General features: G+C 47.8%; 1 protein-coding gene across 2 annotated transcripts in view; it reads left to right on the forward strand.

Moving 5' to 3' along the window:
* DOCK2 (dedicator of cytokinesis 2) overlaps window positions 1–18,332 on the forward strand; it is a 458,739-nt gene that overhangs the window by 427,402 nt on the left and 13,005 nt on the right. For both annotated transcript variants that reach the window (XM_061393166.1, XM_061393167.1), the window contains 5 exons: window positions 3,557–3,638; window positions 4,992–5,076; window positions 5,798–5,884; window positions 11,103–11,279; window positions 12,705–12,788. In XM_061393166.1, coding sequence (XP_061249150.1) covers window positions 3,557–3,638; window positions 4,992–5,076; window positions 5,798–5,884; window positions 11,103–11,279; window positions 12,705–12,788 — 515 coding nt within the window. The remainder of the gene's footprint in view (window positions 1–3,556; window positions 3,639–4,991; window positions 5,077–5,797; window positions 5,885–11,102; window positions 11,280–12,704; window positions 12,789–18,332) is intronic.

Genomic DNA, 18,332 nt, shown 5'->3' on the forward strand with positions numbered 1-18,332 from the left:
GGTTGGGGAGGTACGGTGGAAACAAGGCTCCATGCGGCAAAGCACAGTGTTCACCAGGTCGGGGGCTGATGCTGCAACGGCTGCATTGGCCGGGTCCCGCTCCCGTGTTGCGCCCTAGCACAAATTAAGTTACAGCCTTTAAAATGGGGCTGACAGGTTCCACAGCTGGTCTGCTAGGTCTGCCGAACCTTAATGCAAATATTTTCCCCTCGGGTGATACATATTCATCTGTAACCTTTTCATTATGCTCGCCTGTCCTTCATGCGTGCTCTACCAGGGTTATTTGCAGGAGGAAGTGTAACCAGCAGCAAAGCTGGCTGGTTACACATGTGAGTTTGGTTACAGGCGAGACATGGGATTAGTACTGAGGCCCTGCTACGTTGATGTCCTGGTACTGAACAACTGTGTGGCCTTTTAACTCATGGTGGGAGGAGAAAGCATCTGTTACTGGGCCATGTCATCATACATAGGCCTGATTCAGCTCCAAGAGTCAGATGGAGAGGGAAAGGGTTGACATTTGCTCAATGTCCTCTTCATGCCATGCATAAGACTGAAGGGTTTGTAATTAGATTTTTCTAATCCCCATAAAGGCTTCCCTGGTGGCTCAGTGGTAAAAAATCTGTCTGTAATGCAGGAGACTCAGGTTTGATCCCTGGGTCTGGAAGATCCCCTGGAGAAGGAAATAGTAACCCACTCCAGTATTCTTGCCTGGAGAATCCCATGGATAGAGGAGCCTGGCGTGCTACAGTCCATAGGGTCACAAAAGAATTGGACACGACTGAGTGACTAAAAACAGTAACAACCCCAATAGAATTCTATTAGGTGGGTATTAATTGTCCCTATTTCATAGAGAAGTACATGAGGCAGAGAGGTAAGGTGGTTTGCCTAAGAGTACGAAGCTAGTTAATGATGGAGTTGAGATTTGAACTCCAAGGTCTGTCTCAAAGTCTGCATTCTTTCTATAATGCTGTCGTTTTCATTTAAGATTAATGAACAGAGTGTTCTCTATTAACTATTGTAAAGTGATGGCATGCCAGGCATTTTCATGCATTGTTTCATTTTATCCTCATAACAATCCCATGAGTTGGGTGTTTTTACTCTCTGCATTTTGCAAATAAGAAAAATGAGGCTTAAACAAGTAAACAACTTGCACAAGGTCTCAGAAATTGATGGAACTAAGATTGAACCCCAGTCTGAGTTTTGCAAACTCTGAGCTCCTAACGCTCCATTCTGTTGCCTTCCTGTGTTGCGTGACAAGACCCAGTGTCTTCTCACGTAGGTACCCAAGTGGGGGAAGTCACTTAACAGCAAAGGCTTCTTGGGTGGGTGTCTCCTGTTCCCCACACACCCCTCTGCCATGCACAGGGAGAGGGTGCAGCCATGCAGCCTACTGGACACGGTTGTAGGGTGATGTCACTGGCTTCTTCAGGACAGGTTTGGGTTCTCCTCTAGGCCCACATAGCAGACGTGGCTTAGGACATCCTCTAAAACAGGGTTTGGCAGACTTACAGGAAGGACCAGATGGGACACATTTTGGTCTCTGTGGACCGTGTGTCTCTGCCACAGCTGCTCACCTCTCTTGTGCTGGGGGAGCCCCATGGGTAGTACATAAATGGATGGGTGTAGCTGTGTCCCAGTAAAACTTTATTTATGAGCACTGAAATTTAAATTTAATATTATCACATGTCACATAATACTCTTTTTTTTTCAAATATTGAAACTATAAACGCTCTTCTTAGCTGGGAGCCGTACAATAACAGGCAGTGAGCCGGATTTGACCAGAGGGCTATAGGTTGCCAACTCCTGCCCTAGACTTAATCCAGAAAGAATTCCCTCCCAGAGAAGGCTGTTTGCTGTAGAGCTTGAGATAGAAATTAGTTTTCCTGAGTATTATGCGACTTCTTCCAATCAGGCTTATTCATTTGTATTAAGAATGGCTTGTTCTTGCCCTCTCCTCTCTCATTGTCTCTGCCTCTGAATCTCTCTTGATGTCTCTCTACCTCTGTCTTTCTCTCTGTCTCTTTCTGAGGGACTCTCATTGAATGTGGAAGTGCTCTTCAGCAGTAAAACAGTTACAGCCCCAGCCTGTTAGCATAGAGTAAGTTTACTGAGAGAGGGAGGGTTGGATCTAACTTGGAATTGCGTTCTGGCCATTTCTTTTGTGTGAAGGAGTCCCAGCACCTGCAGCAGGAAGCTCCCAGTGTGGTGGGGAGGGGACTGTAGGGAGAAGACAGGGAGCTGGAGAGACGAGAGTTCTGTGTTCAGATGCGATGCCGTGGAGGGTCAGGAAGGAAAGGGACACCTGGCTGAGGGTGGACTGAACTTCACGGTGGTGAGGAGAGATCGTCTGAGCAAAGGGGACGGTACCATCTATTGCATACTCAGAAATAATGGTGGGAAATGGGTTGGAATCCTATTGGAAGATTTGAATAGTTCATATTCAAAATTGGCATATTTGAATGCCAACAGGAGGAGTTTGTGATGTCTTAATTGGCAGAAATGTCAGGCTCAGGGGAAGAGTTTTCAAGCCATGGTGGACATCAGGTAGAAGAGAGGGAGGAGAGAACCTGGATACCTGAAAATGACAGACGGGTAAGGAAGCCGTGGAAGCTGGGGAGACGGAAGTAAGGTTCAGGGGTGGGACCGGTGATGACTGACCTTGTTTATTTGGTTGCTGCATGATTGACTGACAGTGAACAAAGGTCTAGAAGAGGTGTGACAGAAGTCTGGCACACGTGATAACTCTTCTGTAGCCTGTGCCCATGGCCGGCATCACTAATCAATCACGGAGCTGTTTCCCACTGAGCTTGGACGTGGCCTTATATTCCTGGCACAGGCAGCTGCTCTCAGAGTGCTAGATGGCATGTATTCACCTGCTCTAAAGCAGGGCTTCTCAAACTGCAGCATGCATGTGCCTCACCTGAGGATCCGACAAAATGCAGACTGGGCTTCATTAGATCTTAGGTGGGCCCTGCGAGTCACCGTTTCTAACAAGCCCTCAGGTGATGACGATGCTGCTGCTCAGCAGGGAGCACCAATTATAAGCAACGAACCCTGAGCTTAGGGTTACAGACCCAAATACAGACTGTTGCTCTGTGTTCACAAGCTGTGTGACCTTCACCATGTTGTCAAGCTTCTTTGACCTTGATGTCCCTTTCTCTGGAAAGTATGATTAACGTTAACAGTGCTGGTCAGTGGAACTAGAGAGATGAAAGGAGACTGAGGGGAGACATTCTGTGCAATCAATCAAGAGCTACAAATGCATTAGGTGTTACTCTTGTTCATGATAATAGTATAGCAAAGATTAAGGGCTATTAATACTAACCAACTGTTAGCAGAGGCTGAGCCCTCGGACAGGGTTGCAGCTCTGGTAAGGACCACGGTGACTGCTAAGTGGTCACTAGGACCTAGGATCTTGAGGTTTGTCACTCATTAAAAACTTGGCCCCAGAGGACTGTCCTGGGGGGCGGCGGGTCTCAGCTGGGACCTGCTGTGCTTGGAACTGCCCCCCACCCCCGACCAACATGTTGTGAGCTCTTAACTACAGGAATTGCAGACATCCAGTGTTTCACTGTCCAGCCCGTCTTGGATGAACACCCGAGGTTCAAGAATAAGCCAGTGCCTGACCAGATTATAAAGTAAGCCCCTCAGTTCAGGGGAAGGAACGTGGGGAGGAACATTCTGTGGGGCTGCCAAGCAAGCAGAGCTGGTGGGAGGACAGGCCTTGGTACCCTTCTATCTGAGCCCATTTTCCATTTCCTTCCTGGAAGAAGCATCACCCCCATGAGCCCTCTGGGCCCTGCCCCTGGAAGGCTAACACCAGGGGTGGCTGGGAGAATGAGGGCGGGCTCACCCTGTGGTCCGGGAGTCCTCAGGAAGCAGCGATGGGCTTCACTGACTGGGACATGGAGAGCCTGTTACTCAGGTTGGTCCCGGAGCGGCTCCAGGAATCCACAGCCGGAGAGTGTGGGCGACAGGGGCACGATGCTTGGCCTGAGCACTTTCTCCAGAGGAGCATCTTGTAGGCACTTGTGAAGGTTGTGCACTGACAATGGATGTGTCCGCACTTTGATTTAAAGGGTAGGCTAAGGGAGTTCCCCCATGGTTAGGACTCAGTGCCGTCACTGCCGAGGGCCAAAGGTCAATCCCTGCGCAAGGAACTAAGATCCGACAAACCAAAAAATTTAAAATAAAATAAAGGAGGCATTGGAGGTAGCAGCATGAAGACAAGAGTGATCTGTTTAATACCAGAAGCCAAGGTCAGGAATGAGGCGGTGAAGCAGAAGGTCTGTGGGATCTGTGGGCAGCAGGTGCCCACTCCAAGCTGTCTGGCTCACCCCCTGAAGCCCATGTGCCCAGTTTCACACTTTGAGTGCCTTCGGAAAGGCTTCTTCTCTAGGAGGGCCTGTCCAAGCAGGAGCTCAGTTGTGAGAGGAATGCCCTGCTCCTTGGGGGAGAAGTGGTCTCACGCTAGGGAGGTAGGGAAACGGATGTAGCTGCCTGCATCTCAGCCTTCCGCCCCATCTCAGTAAGGCACCCTCGGGCAAGGGGTGACAACCACACAGCCAGCACTGTGCCCTGCTGGCTCTGATGCTAGAAAAGCCCTAGAGATTCAGGAAGACTGATGGGGGGGGGGAGGGGTGGGTAGCTGGGATACTTAAGCGAATCCTTAGAAGATACCTCTGGGCCATGAGTCTAGGACCTTGGATGTATCCAGATCCTTCCTCGAGATCATAAGAAACAATGGCCCAGGCACCAATATGTGTATTAATGATAGAATTTCAACTTTTGGGGTAACCTGAGGAGTGCTATGTTCTTATGAGGGCATACGACTGACAAGCTTCTAAATCATCTTAGAAGGAAAGCATGGTTTTAAATGCTACAGCGAAGGCTCTACCAGACCTAGAGTTCACTGCGGAGGGCCTCCCTGGACAGTGCGGGGTCAGGTCAGGTTTCGCTCTCAGGAGCCTCAGCCTCTTCCTGTCTTGCAGCTTTTACAAATCCAACTATGTGCAGAAGTTCCACTACTCCCGGCCAGTGCGCAGGGGGACCGTCGATCCTGAGAATGAGTTTGCTGTAAGTGTCTCCTCTCCCCTGCAGCAGCCGCGATCATTCCCTGGGCCTCTGTACCAGCAGAGCATGCTCCTGCAGCATCATACTGGGAGGGCCTCTGACCCAAGCCTGCAGGAAGGAGCCTGGCTCTGTTGGTATGACGACACCCACTCGCCAGGCTCTTCTGTTGGGTTTGTCGTCTCATTTCTTGAGCCTCTCCACTCTCCGTGTACTCCAGGCCTGGCGAGAGCCCCTGTCAGCCTCAGGGAGTTCACAGTCCCCGGTGTTCCTGTGTTTCCCAGGACCTGTCTGATATTCCCCAGGGCCAAGGCTGGCACAAGGAGCCAGCTCCAAGTCTCCCTCAGCTCTTTCCCTGCAATTGTGATTCTTCGTATTTGGCGGTGGGGCGGGGGGTGGTGGCCCTCTGCCCCTTTAAGAATATGATGATTGATTGCTATACACACACACCCAGAAAATGCAGGTGAATGCATTCAATTGTGCCTAAAAATTATGCCTGTTCAGAGACCCAGGTTAAAACATACTGGACCTGAATCTAGGGAAAATGTAAACTTCACATTGGGAAAGGATTCTTCAGGGTAAAATGGGAATGTGTTTCTGGATCTTGTAATCTTTTATTCCGATTCCGGGTGGATAGGAGGCCTGGGGGCCTGGCTAGGTCCCACCTCTGCTGCTCAGGTTTCATAAGTGTGTTGCTTTCCTGCCCCTGCCCCCTCCAACGGGACAGTCGATGTGGATCGAGAGGACGTCCTTCGTGACCGCATACAAGCTTCCCGGCATCCTGCGCTGGTTTGAGGTGGTCCACATGTCCCAGGTGAGTCTGCCGGCCTCAGGAGTCTCCTGGGACCGGGAGAGGGAAATGCCTTTATTAAAAGCCGCTGCAGAAAGGAAAAGTGAAAAAGTGTTAGTTGCTCAGTCGTGTCCAACTCTATGCGACCTTATGGACTGTAGCCCGCCAGGCTCCTCTGTCCATGGGATTCTCCAGGCAAGAATACTGGAGTGGGTTGCCATTCCTTTCTCTAGGGGATCTTCCTGACTCAGGAATTGAACCCAGGTCTCCTGCATTGCAGGCGGATTCTTTACTGTTTGAGCCACCAGGCAGGACTCCAGGAATTCCAGTGCAGAAAGGGAAGCATCATTTAGTTTTCCTGCTTTTTTCCCTGGAAAAATGAAAGGTACCATAGAATCCAGTAATAAACCTGAGGAGCGGGGAGCTTCTGTGGCTGGTACAGGTGAAGCAGAGGGCCTGGAATTCCATGGCCTCGTGTCCTCCGCCACAGCAGTTGTTTGGGAGCCCTTTGCAGAATCCCACTATGAACTCGTTTTAGAGAAGGATGAACTAAAGCTCAGAGAAAGGAAATCATGCAGAGGCAAAGCTCTGACTACAATGCAAATGTGTGAACTCCATGTATTTGCTCCACATATAGCATGCATTTTGCTTCTTAACTCACTTCAGGGTCTCTATGTTCTCAGATAGCTAAGGATCTTGCAGCTCCCAGCATGCAAAGGGAAGACTAGGGAAACTTGAGAAGCAGGGACGTATTCAGGATATCTTACTCACTTATTCATTCAGCAAATGTTTGAGTTCCTAACACATGTCAGGCACCTGGAGATTTTACAGTGAAGCTTACATTCTAGTGGTGAAGACACTAAAAATGTCTGAGTAAATATATACTATGTCAGGTGGAGAAAACTAGTCTGGCTAGTCTGGAGAAAAATAAAAGAGAAAGGTAATGAATGGGGTTATTTTAAACAGCATGGAGAGAGAAAGTCTTCTGGCTAAATGCCTTTTGAGCAAAAGCGTGGAGGAAGTGAGGAAGTGATCTATGCAAATATCCAAGAGAATCACCTTCTAGCAGAGAGAACAGCAGGTGCAGAGGCCCTGGGGCAGAACGAGCTTGCGTCTGAATCAGAGGGAGGAGTGGCAGCAGTCTGCCAGCAGGTCATGTAGGACCTTGTAGGCACCATAAGGTCTCAGGCTTTTCCACTGGGTGAACGGGAGCTGCGCGCACAGGAGGGACACGGTCTGACTGACATTTCCAGTGCTGTTTTATCAGCACTGAAACCATCCCCCTTCAGCCCTTAAGGCCCATACCCCCAGCAGCCAGGTGACCCTCCAATCTCCTTTACACAGGCGTAGCCCAGACCTTAGGAAAATATAATAACGATGATAATGTCAGCAGACATTACTGAGCATGTGCTAAACTGTTCATAGGTGTGACCTCATTTAAACCTCTCCACAAGTGCAAGGTAGATATTATTATTCTGCCATTTTATATATGAGGAAACCCAGGTACTGAGTGAGTTAGTGGATTGTTCAAGGTTAGTAAAAGGTTTGAGACTTTTACTGATGAGGTTTGAGACTTCCCTGGTCATCCAGTGGCTAAGACTCCATGCTCCCCGTGCGGGGGGGCCTGGGTTCGATGCCTGGTCAGGGAACTAGAGCCCATGTGCCTGCCGCAACTAGGAGTTCACATGCCACAACTATGATTGAACATCCGAAGTGTTGAAACTAAGACCCAGCACAGCCAGAAATAAATAAACTGAATTTTTTTTTTTTAATAAAAGAGGTGAAGTTTGACTTTAACTTCTCATATCAGGCATCTGGATAAAATCACTCTCTCGTCCTCAATGTGTCCCCAGCCCACCCCAGAGTTAGTGCCCTGGAGAGGAAGAAACAACACGTGACCTTTATTCAGGGGACACAGTGGTGGGTGATAAGCTTAGACAAGTGTTCCAGGAGCTGTGTCAAGGGCTTTATAGCATTATTCTATTTAATCCCACAAAACCCTGTGAAGTACGCTGTTATGTTAATCCCATTTTTGAGGTGAAGAATTGGAAACTTTCCACTAAGCTGTGGTCTCTACCCGTTGACCCTGGCCGTCCCCTCTCCTCTGGTGGGCTCAGAGAGGTACCTCTGTTCTTCACTGTCCCCACAGGGCTGTCAGCAAACTGAGGGGATCCCTGCCTGCCCTCCCTGCATGCCCCGGCCCCCTCTGCCAGGGTATCTCACCTCCTGATGGACAACATACCTTGCCTGTATGTTTATTTTTAATATCTATAATTTTGCATACAGTAACATTAGAATATAAGCTCCACTAGGCTGAGGGCTCCAGGAAGACAGGTTTTTGTCCATTTTGTTCTTGGCCATGTCTCTTGAGTGCAAAGAATAGTCCCAGATACATAATTTGTGCTCAAGAATAGTTATTAAGTAAATTCATCAACCCGTCACTCAATTAATATGCAGAAGCCTATAATATCTGAAGTGGTTACTTTATGAACTCATGATTCTGAAATTAGGAAGGAAATAGTCAACCTTGACTGATACCCCCCTGATAGAAGTGGTTGGGAAAGCCTCCAAAAAGTTGACCAGAGGAAATTTATCTCTATTAACCTCCCTCCGTTGAGTTACTGATAATTAAGGATGTTTCGGACGCAAAAATTTGATGCCTGCTGAGTGAATCCCTCTCCAGACGTTTGTTTTTGTGTTACAGAATTCGTGTCTTGTTCTTGGTGGTTTCTTTCATGAACCGTCATGACTATAGTACGGTTTGTGTGGAGGGGTGTTTTCTGATGGGATTCAAGTGTAAGTCTTGCTTATTGAGAGTTCTTTCCTCGTCCTTGGTCCTGAGAATATTTAATCTTTACAAGAAGTTCTGAGCTGGGGATCAGAGGCCCAAATTCAACCTACTTATTAAGAGGCTATATGGTGTTGGACAAACACAGTGTATCTCTGGCCTTAGTTTTCATCATCTGTAAAACAGACATGAAAAAACTATGGAAATTCTCTGGCTGCCCACCCTCTCACTGCCAAGGGCCCAGGTTCAGTTCCTCATCATGGAACTAAAACCCCACAAGACACAGTGTGGCCAAAAAAAAAATATAAAACTATGGAGTTTCCGAGTTGAAAGACACTCTGAAGGTCATTTAATCCAAGAGCTACAAATCTAAATACCTTCAGAGCCCAAGAAGAGACTGTAAATATGAGAAATGGTCACATTAAGATAACAGGCAGTGGGAGAAGCTGCAGCAAGCTCCTTCAGGCTGAATTAATTTCTAAAAACATTAGAACTCATGTGCTGGCTAAATGACAGGCCCAGGCCCAGTTTGACCTACAGATCTCCAGTATGCAAACCCTTCCCTAGTTTCCATCCATTGGAATTATTTTGCACATGAAAAAGCTAAAGCCTGAAGATGGAACTTGAACTGCCCCAGTGATCAGTGGCAGATGTAAGTTGTAATAATAATGCTTATCTCATGCAGCTCAGAGGATTCCTAAGACAGACCCTGGGCCGTGGGTCGCAGCTTGTAGAACACGGGCCGCTGCCCCCCCCGCCCAGGCTGAGCAGCCTTCCCCTCCAGCTCCCCTTTGCGTGTGTATGTGTGTGCATGCACATGTGTGTGCATGAGTGACAGAGAGTGGCAGTGACACACAGAGACAGCCTACTCGCAGGACCTTTGAGGAGATGGCCATCTTCAAAAATGTCCAGAGACAAGGAAAGTGCGTGAGGAGGCTAGGCTTTCCCAGGGATTTAGGGAACTCATTTAAAATTGTGGCTATGAATGCTGGGTCTGCCCCTCTCGTACACTCAACAGTGACAGTAACTAGCCGATGCACTTTGTAAAGAGTGCTGCTGTGAGTCAAGTGTCATATTATCTCAACTACTCTTTGCCGTGTACTCATGAGGCAGGCCCTGTAACACCACCGTTTCAACAGACCACACCACTTAGGGCCCCCTCCTCCAGGAAGGCTTCTCAGGTTTCCTGACCATTCCCTCCAGCCCCCACCCGCCCTGCCAGTGAGTCTTCCCTTCTTAGGACGGATGCTGTTCCTTGTCCTAATGTCTACAAGAGGTAATAATAGTAGCCATCAGCTACTTTTTGTAGTAGATTTTCTCATTTTACCAAAGAGTCAACTGAGGCTTGGAAAGTTTAGGAAACTTGCCGAAGGTCACACAGATAGAAAAACCAGCTGAGGTTTGCACTCCTTTTTAATTTGCTTAGTTTAGTTCCGGGGTCAGGAAGCTATGGCCTATGAGCCAGACCCCACCTGCGTTTATTTTGCTAAGTAGTTTCATTGGACCAACCGTGCTCACTGACACTCACACTGCTTGTAGCTGGTTTCTTCCTACAATGACAGTGTTGAGTTGTTGCCACAGACAGCATCTGGCTCTGTCACAGAGAAAGTTTGAAGACTTCTTATTTCCTATTTTGCCTAGATCCTATGCTCACGGGAACCACGGTTTTGCCAGTTAGTGCCTAATGCCACTCTGCTGTGCTGTGTTCAGTCCTTCAGCGGTGTCTGACTTTGAGACCCCATGGACTGCAGCCCGCCAGGCTCCTCTGTCCATGGGATTTCCCAGGCCGAGAATACTGGAGTGGGTTGCCCTTTCCTCCTCCAGAGGATCTTCCTGACCCCAGGGTTGAACCCTTGTCTCTTGCATCTCCTGAAGTGGCAGGCAGATTCTTTACCACTGTGCCACCTGGGAAACCCAGCGTTCTATTTATCTTGCTTTTTAAGAGGTATTGAAAGGGTGTTTAGTTTTATCTCCCAACTAAACGAAGCCTATGTTGGAGCAGTGACCCCGCATATAACAAGTCTCGGGACCTGATGTGGGCCCGGCTGGTGATTGTATCATCAGCTGCTCTGGCCTCCAGCTCAGGGCTCACACATGGTGGGTGCACATCCAGGGCCTCATGGGTTGAGTGGGAGTGTCTCTCACCAGGTAATAAGAGGAAAAAGCCTCCTTGGAGCACATCCAACCACTGAAACCCCAAAGAGTGCCTGCTACTGCCTACTTCATTTCCCCAGGGAAATCTTTTTCTCACTAAGCAGAAATTCAGCTTGTCACATCCCCAGACAGCAGACGGCCCCCAGGGCTCAGTAATTACCATGGGAGCCTGCTACAGCCCCTTGGGGAACATTGCTTCATTTGAATTCCAATCCCAAAGGAAATCAATCCCAATAATTATACCTGTTTTTAAAGCAGCCTGCTCAGGCCCTTTCTTCTTGGTGATCTTGTTTTCAACAGACCACAATTAGCCCTCTGGAGAATGCCATCGAAACCATGTCCACCGCCAATGAGAAGATCCTGATGATGATAAACCAGTATCAGAGTGACGAGACCCTCCCCATTAACCCGCTCTCCATGCTCCTGAACGGGATCGTGGACCCTGCTGTCATGGGAGGGTTCGCCAAGTATGAGAAGGTGAGGGGTCCCCTCTCCTGAACGGGACAGGGCGGTGGCAGGAGGGTCCCGGGCAGAGAGCTGCTGCCACTCATCTCATGCAGCCATCTGTCCCTCAGAAGGTCACGGCAGGTGTTCGGGCCTCAGGCGCCCCCAGAGTTCCCACAGCCTGACCCTCATCTGCTTCCCTCCCTCCATGCTGCGCTCTGTGTGGTGCAGGAAGGAGCAGCGTTCATAGGCGTCTCTTATCCCGCTGGGCACATCCAGGTGCCTCTGTCAAAGAGAAACTCTGGGATGACCATAATCCAGACCAGGAAAGTCAGGATCCACCAGTCAAAGTCCACACCACTTGTGGAAAGTCATCTCTTCTACAGATGATGGAAATGACCTCTACAAATGGGAAGAAGTGAAACCCAGAATCTGTGAAAATCCAGAAGGGATGGGAGATCAACTCCAAAGAGGGAGTTATTATCTAGATATTTTGGTCATAAGGTCCCTCTAGAAATCCGCACACGTTTCGGCCACAGATTTCATTTTTGAGCCTCATGGTGTCCATGGCAAAAAGGGAAAGGCCATCGGTTATAGGAGTCACATTTTCCACTGGAGGAAAATAATTACTCAGTAAGTGGGGGTGGGGTGTGGGTTGGGGCACACCTTTTCCAGCACTGAGATAGAATAGAAAGTTTTCTTTGGTTTTCACCTAAGCCATACATTAATGGGATGCTGAGGGAAAAGTTGTCAACTCATTCTCAAAACTGTCATGATGAATTTCTTATTAACTTTTCTGTGTCGTCCATTGAGGTAAGACTAAGAAGACGACACAACAGTATAATTCAGGGACAGTAATTCCAGTCAGTCCTTCCAGTTACCCTTGGATACCCCGTACAGTCATCTCTGGTAACCTTCTGTACATCCTTGAGGGGTGATAAGACACGTCTGTGTGTATGTACACGCACTGAGCACATGAGCCCAGAAAGAGCCGGGCTGCCAAGGTCCCACACCATAGGGAGGTGAACTGGAAAGTCCGTCGGGTGAAATTCCTTACTGAGGTTTTTCCCATGGGACGATGCGTTGAACTGCAGCAGAAACTCCTGCAAGATTTCCTGACACATGGTTGCCGCCACCCCATCCCAACCCCAGAGGTTCTGATTCAGTCAGCCTGGGTGGAGTTTGTTCAAAGGTGATGCTACTGGTCTGGAGACCCCCCCCCACCTCCATCTAACAACTGTTTCCCTGGGGTTTGTTTGTGACGCTTTCCCAGTGGATACCGATCTACGCCCTGGGAATAGGCGACATGAGTCTCTGAGCTCCCTGACTGCTGCCCATCTACATAGCAGTGGCCTCACTCCCGCCCCTTTCAGACGGAACCCTCTCCCAGTGCCAGATGCGTTGTGGGGTTCATGCCAAAGGCACAGGAAACCCCCGATGTCTTGTCTGTCCCCCCAGGCTTTCTTCACTGAGGAGTACACCCGGGAGCACCCAGAGGACCAGGACAAGCTGACACGCCTCAAGGACCTGATCGCCTGGCAGGTACAGCAGAGCTGGCCTGGGGAGCCCCCTCCTCTGCCCTTCCTGGCCGGCTTGCCCTCCGCTGGCCCCTGGCGGGTATGGCCTAGCTTTACTTGTTCTCCTGCCCCTTGGCTTTGGACCTTTCTTCTGACTCTGTCTTTACCTGGGCAGGCTCATCCTGGAAGTGGGGTGCCTCGGGGCACTGTGCGGGGGTGCTGCGCTGCTGCGTGTTGCTAGGGCTGCTCTGTTGCATGTTGAATTCAGGAGGCGGCCTCTCCCAGTGGGACCCAAATGAAATCCAGGCTCCCGCACACCTCCCACCACCACCCCTGCACCCAGCACCCACCAATCAGATAACGGGAGACTCCAGCCCCCACCCCCACCTCCCCTCCTTCTACAGCTGACCCAGTTTATCACAGTTAATGCTCAGATGGATACCAGGTTTCAAAAATAATCGAGGCCTTGGTTTGGTTGGCAGGGTCAAAGGCCTTAGCACCTGCCCTCCACACAAGCTGCTCAGCCCCTGGCAGTCCAGCCCCGGGCCTCGGACAGACTGTTCTTCCTGCCTGCTCTCCCCTGCTCCCTGTGTGTCTTTCATCCATCTGTCCCCTCCCTGCACCCCGTCGCCCCCATTGCTTCCCTCCACGTCTCCTCTCTGTCTCACTCTGCACCGCCCTCTGTATTTCTCTCCTGACGAGCTCTCTGCTTCCCCCTCCTGTCTCTGACTCGGGCCTCACTCTGCCGCCCCCCTCACACCTCACTCCTGGCTCTGCATCCCTTCTGCTTCTCTCTCCACTGTCCTTCCTCCTTTTCCGCTTTTTCTCTGGCTCCCTCTCCTGGGTTTTCTCTCCCTCTGTCTCTTTCCCACTCCCTGGAGAAGAAACGATCCACAGATCCCTCCCCAGAGGTGTTCAAATGACCAGGCTCCCAGTCTGGGCCTGCAGCACCCCCTCCCCAACACCTCCCTGCTCTCCACGGACCACCCAGGACCCAGGGTGAGCTCCAGAGGGCGCGCTGGGGGGCAGCAAGCAGGGCCAGCCCTCCCTTCTTTCCAGTCACAGAGCAAAGAAAGGCGAGCTGTTGTGGTGGGGAGTTTTTGTGACTCGAGGGAAATCAGGAATGCGAAGCGTTGGGTGCAGCCTCTTTTCTTAAAATAAGAATTCCTAATTCAGGTCCTTCTCTGCCTCTGCCAATTTATGCAAAGTGAGGCCTTAAAATGAACCGCCAAGGGCTGTGTGGTGCACTCTCCTAGGTGCACTCTGTGTGTCCGCAGTTTTCTCTCCCTCCTTACCTTGTGCCACTTGTGAAACCCAGTCATCCCCAAGGGCCCAGCTCTGGAGGTCACCGTGTCGTTTAATGCTCAAGTGATGATCCCACCCTCCCCATGCCCAAGCTTGGGAAGCAGACCTTGGTTGGTTTCCTGCTTCCATTCTTTCTGGGGCACCCCAAGGAGGGCGAAAACGTCACTCCAATTTGTCTGGTTTTTGGGGGTCAGTCTCAGTCCGTGTCGCTGCCCTGGCCTCTCTGCTGGGCGTGCCTTATCCCCCGGGAGGGGACTCTCTGGGCCGTATCCATTCCACCCAAAGTATGGCCTGGACTGTGGCCTCACAGTGCGGCTGATACCAGGCTGTGCCTTCTAAGGACATTTTCCCAAAGAAGTGAAGTGAAGTGAAGTCGCTCAGTCGTGTCCGACTCCATTCAAAAAGGGACACCACAAGCAAAGAAGGGAGACTAAAAGCCTGTGTTGGATGTTACAGCCTCTAAGAGCCCTTGGCCAGGCCTCCTCCAACAGCACCCCCTAGTGGAGAGCGCGTGCCCTCGCCTTAGCACCAGCCCCACCTCCTCTGCCACACTGCTGACGGAAGCCCACCAAAGGGGATTGCCCTGGACCACGTCCCTCCCACTCAGAGGCTAGCATCCTAAATACTCGAAAGACGCTGGCCTGCTCAGGGTGAAAGTGGCCTTTCTAACATTACACACAGCAGATTATTCTTCCTCCTTCATTTCTTTCCATTCATTCTTGCAACTTATATAATATACATTGAGCTCCAACTGTGTGCCAGGCTTGGACCCACTCCCTGCCTCCCCTCTTGAAGCTTAATTATAGATTGGCTCTTGGTTTGGCAAAGTCAAATTCACTTTGGATTTTCTCAAAACACAAGATCCTTAGAGTTCAAAGAGAGCTGTACCTGTACCTCTAGCAACACACCAGGAGCTAGAAGGGCACAGTATATGATGGGTTTACGGTTTCATGGATTTCAAGACTGAGCGCTTAATTTTTTTCTTTGTAAAGATTTTTCTCTATACTTGTTGGCATGGAAAGATGTCTATAGTACATTCTTCTTGTAAACATGTTATGAAGCATTACATACAGAGAAGTAGGCACAACAAAAATACTCAGCACATGGATTTATCACAATGTACACCTGTGTGACCACCCCCAGATGAAGACCCAGAATCCCTCTAGCACACAGACGCCTCTCCCGTGCCTTCCTGTGGTCACTGCCAGCTCTCCCCAAGGTTGCCCATTATCCTGCCTTTACAGTAACCATTTACTTGCTTTTTAACAATAGTTTTTAACCATCCAAGCGCTCATTTCTAAACTTCTCCTGATTTTTGACCTCTATATAAATGGAATCGCACAGTAAGCAATCTTCTGTGTCTAACATTTTGTTTAAAGTTATGTTTTTAAATTGATTAATTTTATTCTACAAGGCCATTATTTATTCATTTTTATTGATGTATGTCTATGCAGCTGGACTGCGTAACTATGCCAAAAAATGTTGTGTTGTTTTGTTTTTTAACTGATGGAGATTTGGGGTGATTTCAGTTTGAGGCTATTTCAAATAGTTCTGTTCTGAACATCTTCGTATGTATTTTTTTAGCACAAACATGGTCAATTTCTGTCAGGTATATACCTAGCTATGGAGTGGCTTGGTTATAATATATGAGAATATCTGGCTTTAATCAGTTCAGTTCAGTTGCTCAGTTGTGTCCGACTCTCTATGACCCCATGGACTGCAGCATACCAGGCCTCCCTGTCCTTCACCAACTCCTGGAGTTTATCCAAACTGATGTCCATGGAGCCAGTGATGCCATCCAACCATCTCATCCTCTGTCATCCACTTCTCCTCCCGCCTTCAATCTTTCCAGCATCAGGGTCTTTTCCAGTCAGTCTGTTCTTCACATCAGGTGGCCAAAGTACTGGAGTTTCAGCTTCAGCATCAGTCCTTCCAGTGAATATTCAAGACTGCTTTCCTTTAGGATGGACTGGTTGGATCTCCTTGTAGTCCAAGGGGCTCTCAAGAGTCTTCTCCAACATCACAGTTCAAAAGCATCAATTCTTTGGCGCTCAGCTGGCTTTAATAGATAATGGCAAACTTCTATAGATTAGTTTTGCCTGTTTCTGACGTCATAAAAATGGTATTAGACAGTATGTGTTGCTGTGTGTCTGGCTGCTTTTTTTTCAGTGTAATGTCTGAGATTCATCCAGGCTGCTGCATGCAGGAGCAGTTTCTTTTTTGTTTCCAAGTGTTCGCCACTGTGTGACTGTAGCAATATGCCGGTGACATACCCGTATGTCTCGCACTCTCCTGCCGGTGGCAGGTCGTTTCGGGCTTTGCACAGTGTGGAATCAGTCGTGTGAGCGTTCTTGCTCGTGTCTCGTGATGAGCAGCAGCACTCAGCGCACTCACTCCGTCCAGCAGCGGGAGTGCTGGGTCACAGGTTCATCTGTGGTCTGACTGGATACTGAGAAACAGTTTCCCGAAGTCGCTGAGCCAAGTTACACCCCACCAACAGCTTCTGTGAGCCCGAATCGCTCCACATTCCACTGACACATCACGCTGTGATTCTTTACCTTTAGTCTCTCTGCTGGCTGTGAGGGTATCTCAGTTTAGTTCTTTTTTTTTTTTTTTTTTCTCAGTTTAGTTTTAATTTGCGTTTCCTTTCGCGAGCAATGGCGCTCATCGCATTGTCCTGTGTTTATTGGCTAATTGAATAACCTTTCTGTGAAATGTTTGTTCAGATCTTTTACTTATTTTACTAACTGAATTGCCTTTTGTTAATAATTCATAACAGTTTATATATATTCTGGATATGACTTCTTTGTCAAATACATGTCTTTGACACACTGTAGTCTAACACATTGTAGATACCTTTGTTCAGTCTGCGGCTTGTCTGTTTACTTTCTCAGTGATGTATTTTTGAAGAACAGCAGTTTGTAGCTTTCATGAGGTCCAATTTATGAAATTCTTAATGATTATCACTTTTGTGTGCACTTGAAGACTGACTCCCCCAAGATCATGATGATATTCTGCTGTTTTTTGGGACATGCTCTGGTTTCGTGCTGAAGTCTTACGTATGTGATTGATTTCGACTGACAAAAAGTAAGGGGTCTGTTAGTCTTCTATACAGATTTCTGACTACTCCAGCACCATTTGTTGTGAAGGCGATTTCCCCCCACTTTGACATAAACTGATCGCATGCGTGCCAGCCTGTTTTTGGACTTCCTGTTCTCTTCCGGCGGTCTGTTACTCCATGCTTGCACCAGTTCCACTCTCCTTCTAATCACTGAGCTTTATAGTCAGCCTTGAGATCTAGCAGTGACAGAGCTTCCATTTCTTTTTCAAATTTGTCTTGCTCTTTCTTTTCCTTCGTATTTCCATATAAGTTTTAAAATCAGCTTGCCAATTTTTAAACACCCCCCCAAACACAGAGATTCTGATTAAAATATATTAAACATATAAACTAATTTGAGAATTTTTACTTCATGATATTGACTCTTCTGATACAGGAACATGGGATCTCTGTCCTTTTCTTTAGTTCTTTAATTTCACTCAGCAAGTTTTGTCGTTTTCATAGTAAAAATATTTCACATTTTTATTAGACTTGTTTTTAGGGATTTGATATCTTTAACTATTAAAAATAGGATTGCTTTTAAACTTTTTTCTTTTTGTTTGTCAGTATAATTACATTTTTTTAACATGTTTATATTGTATCCAGTAATCCTACCAAATTCACTTAGTTTCTTTTCGATGTTTTACAGATACAATCATGTCATCTCTAATATAAAATGTTTTACTCATTCTGTTCCAGTCTTGTACAGTTTAGTTATTTTTCTTGCCTCTTTGCACTGATAAGTATAAGAAGAGAGAGAGGACATCTGTCTCCCACATCAGGGCAAGGGTCAATATCTCACAGAGTGGGGTGTTTTAAAGATGATGTCCCACTCAGTGCTTAGTTTGCTACTTTGTCATGAATGCATTTTTAATTTATCAAGTACCTTTTATGTATCTATTGAGATACATTATGTATCTATTGAGATACATATCTATTGTTTCTTCATTATCCCACTAATTCAGTGAATTATTTTAGTTGATTTTTGAATATTAAACCAACCTTGCATGTATGACATAAACCCCACTTGGGTATAATACATTATCATTTTTATATATTACTAGATTCTATTTGAAAATATGTTCTTCAGGATTTTTGTATCTATGCTCAAAAGAGATATTAACCTATAATTTTCATTTCTTATAATAGTCTTATTCAATTTTTATA

Source organism: Bos javanicus, chromosome 20 (genome assembly GCF_032452875.1).
Source record: "Bos javanicus breed banteng chromosome 20, ARS-OSU_banteng_1.0, whole genome shotgun sequence".
NCBI classification, from domain to species: domain Eukaryota; kingdom Metazoa; phylum Chordata; class Mammalia; order Artiodactyla; family Bovidae; genus Bos; species Bos javanicus.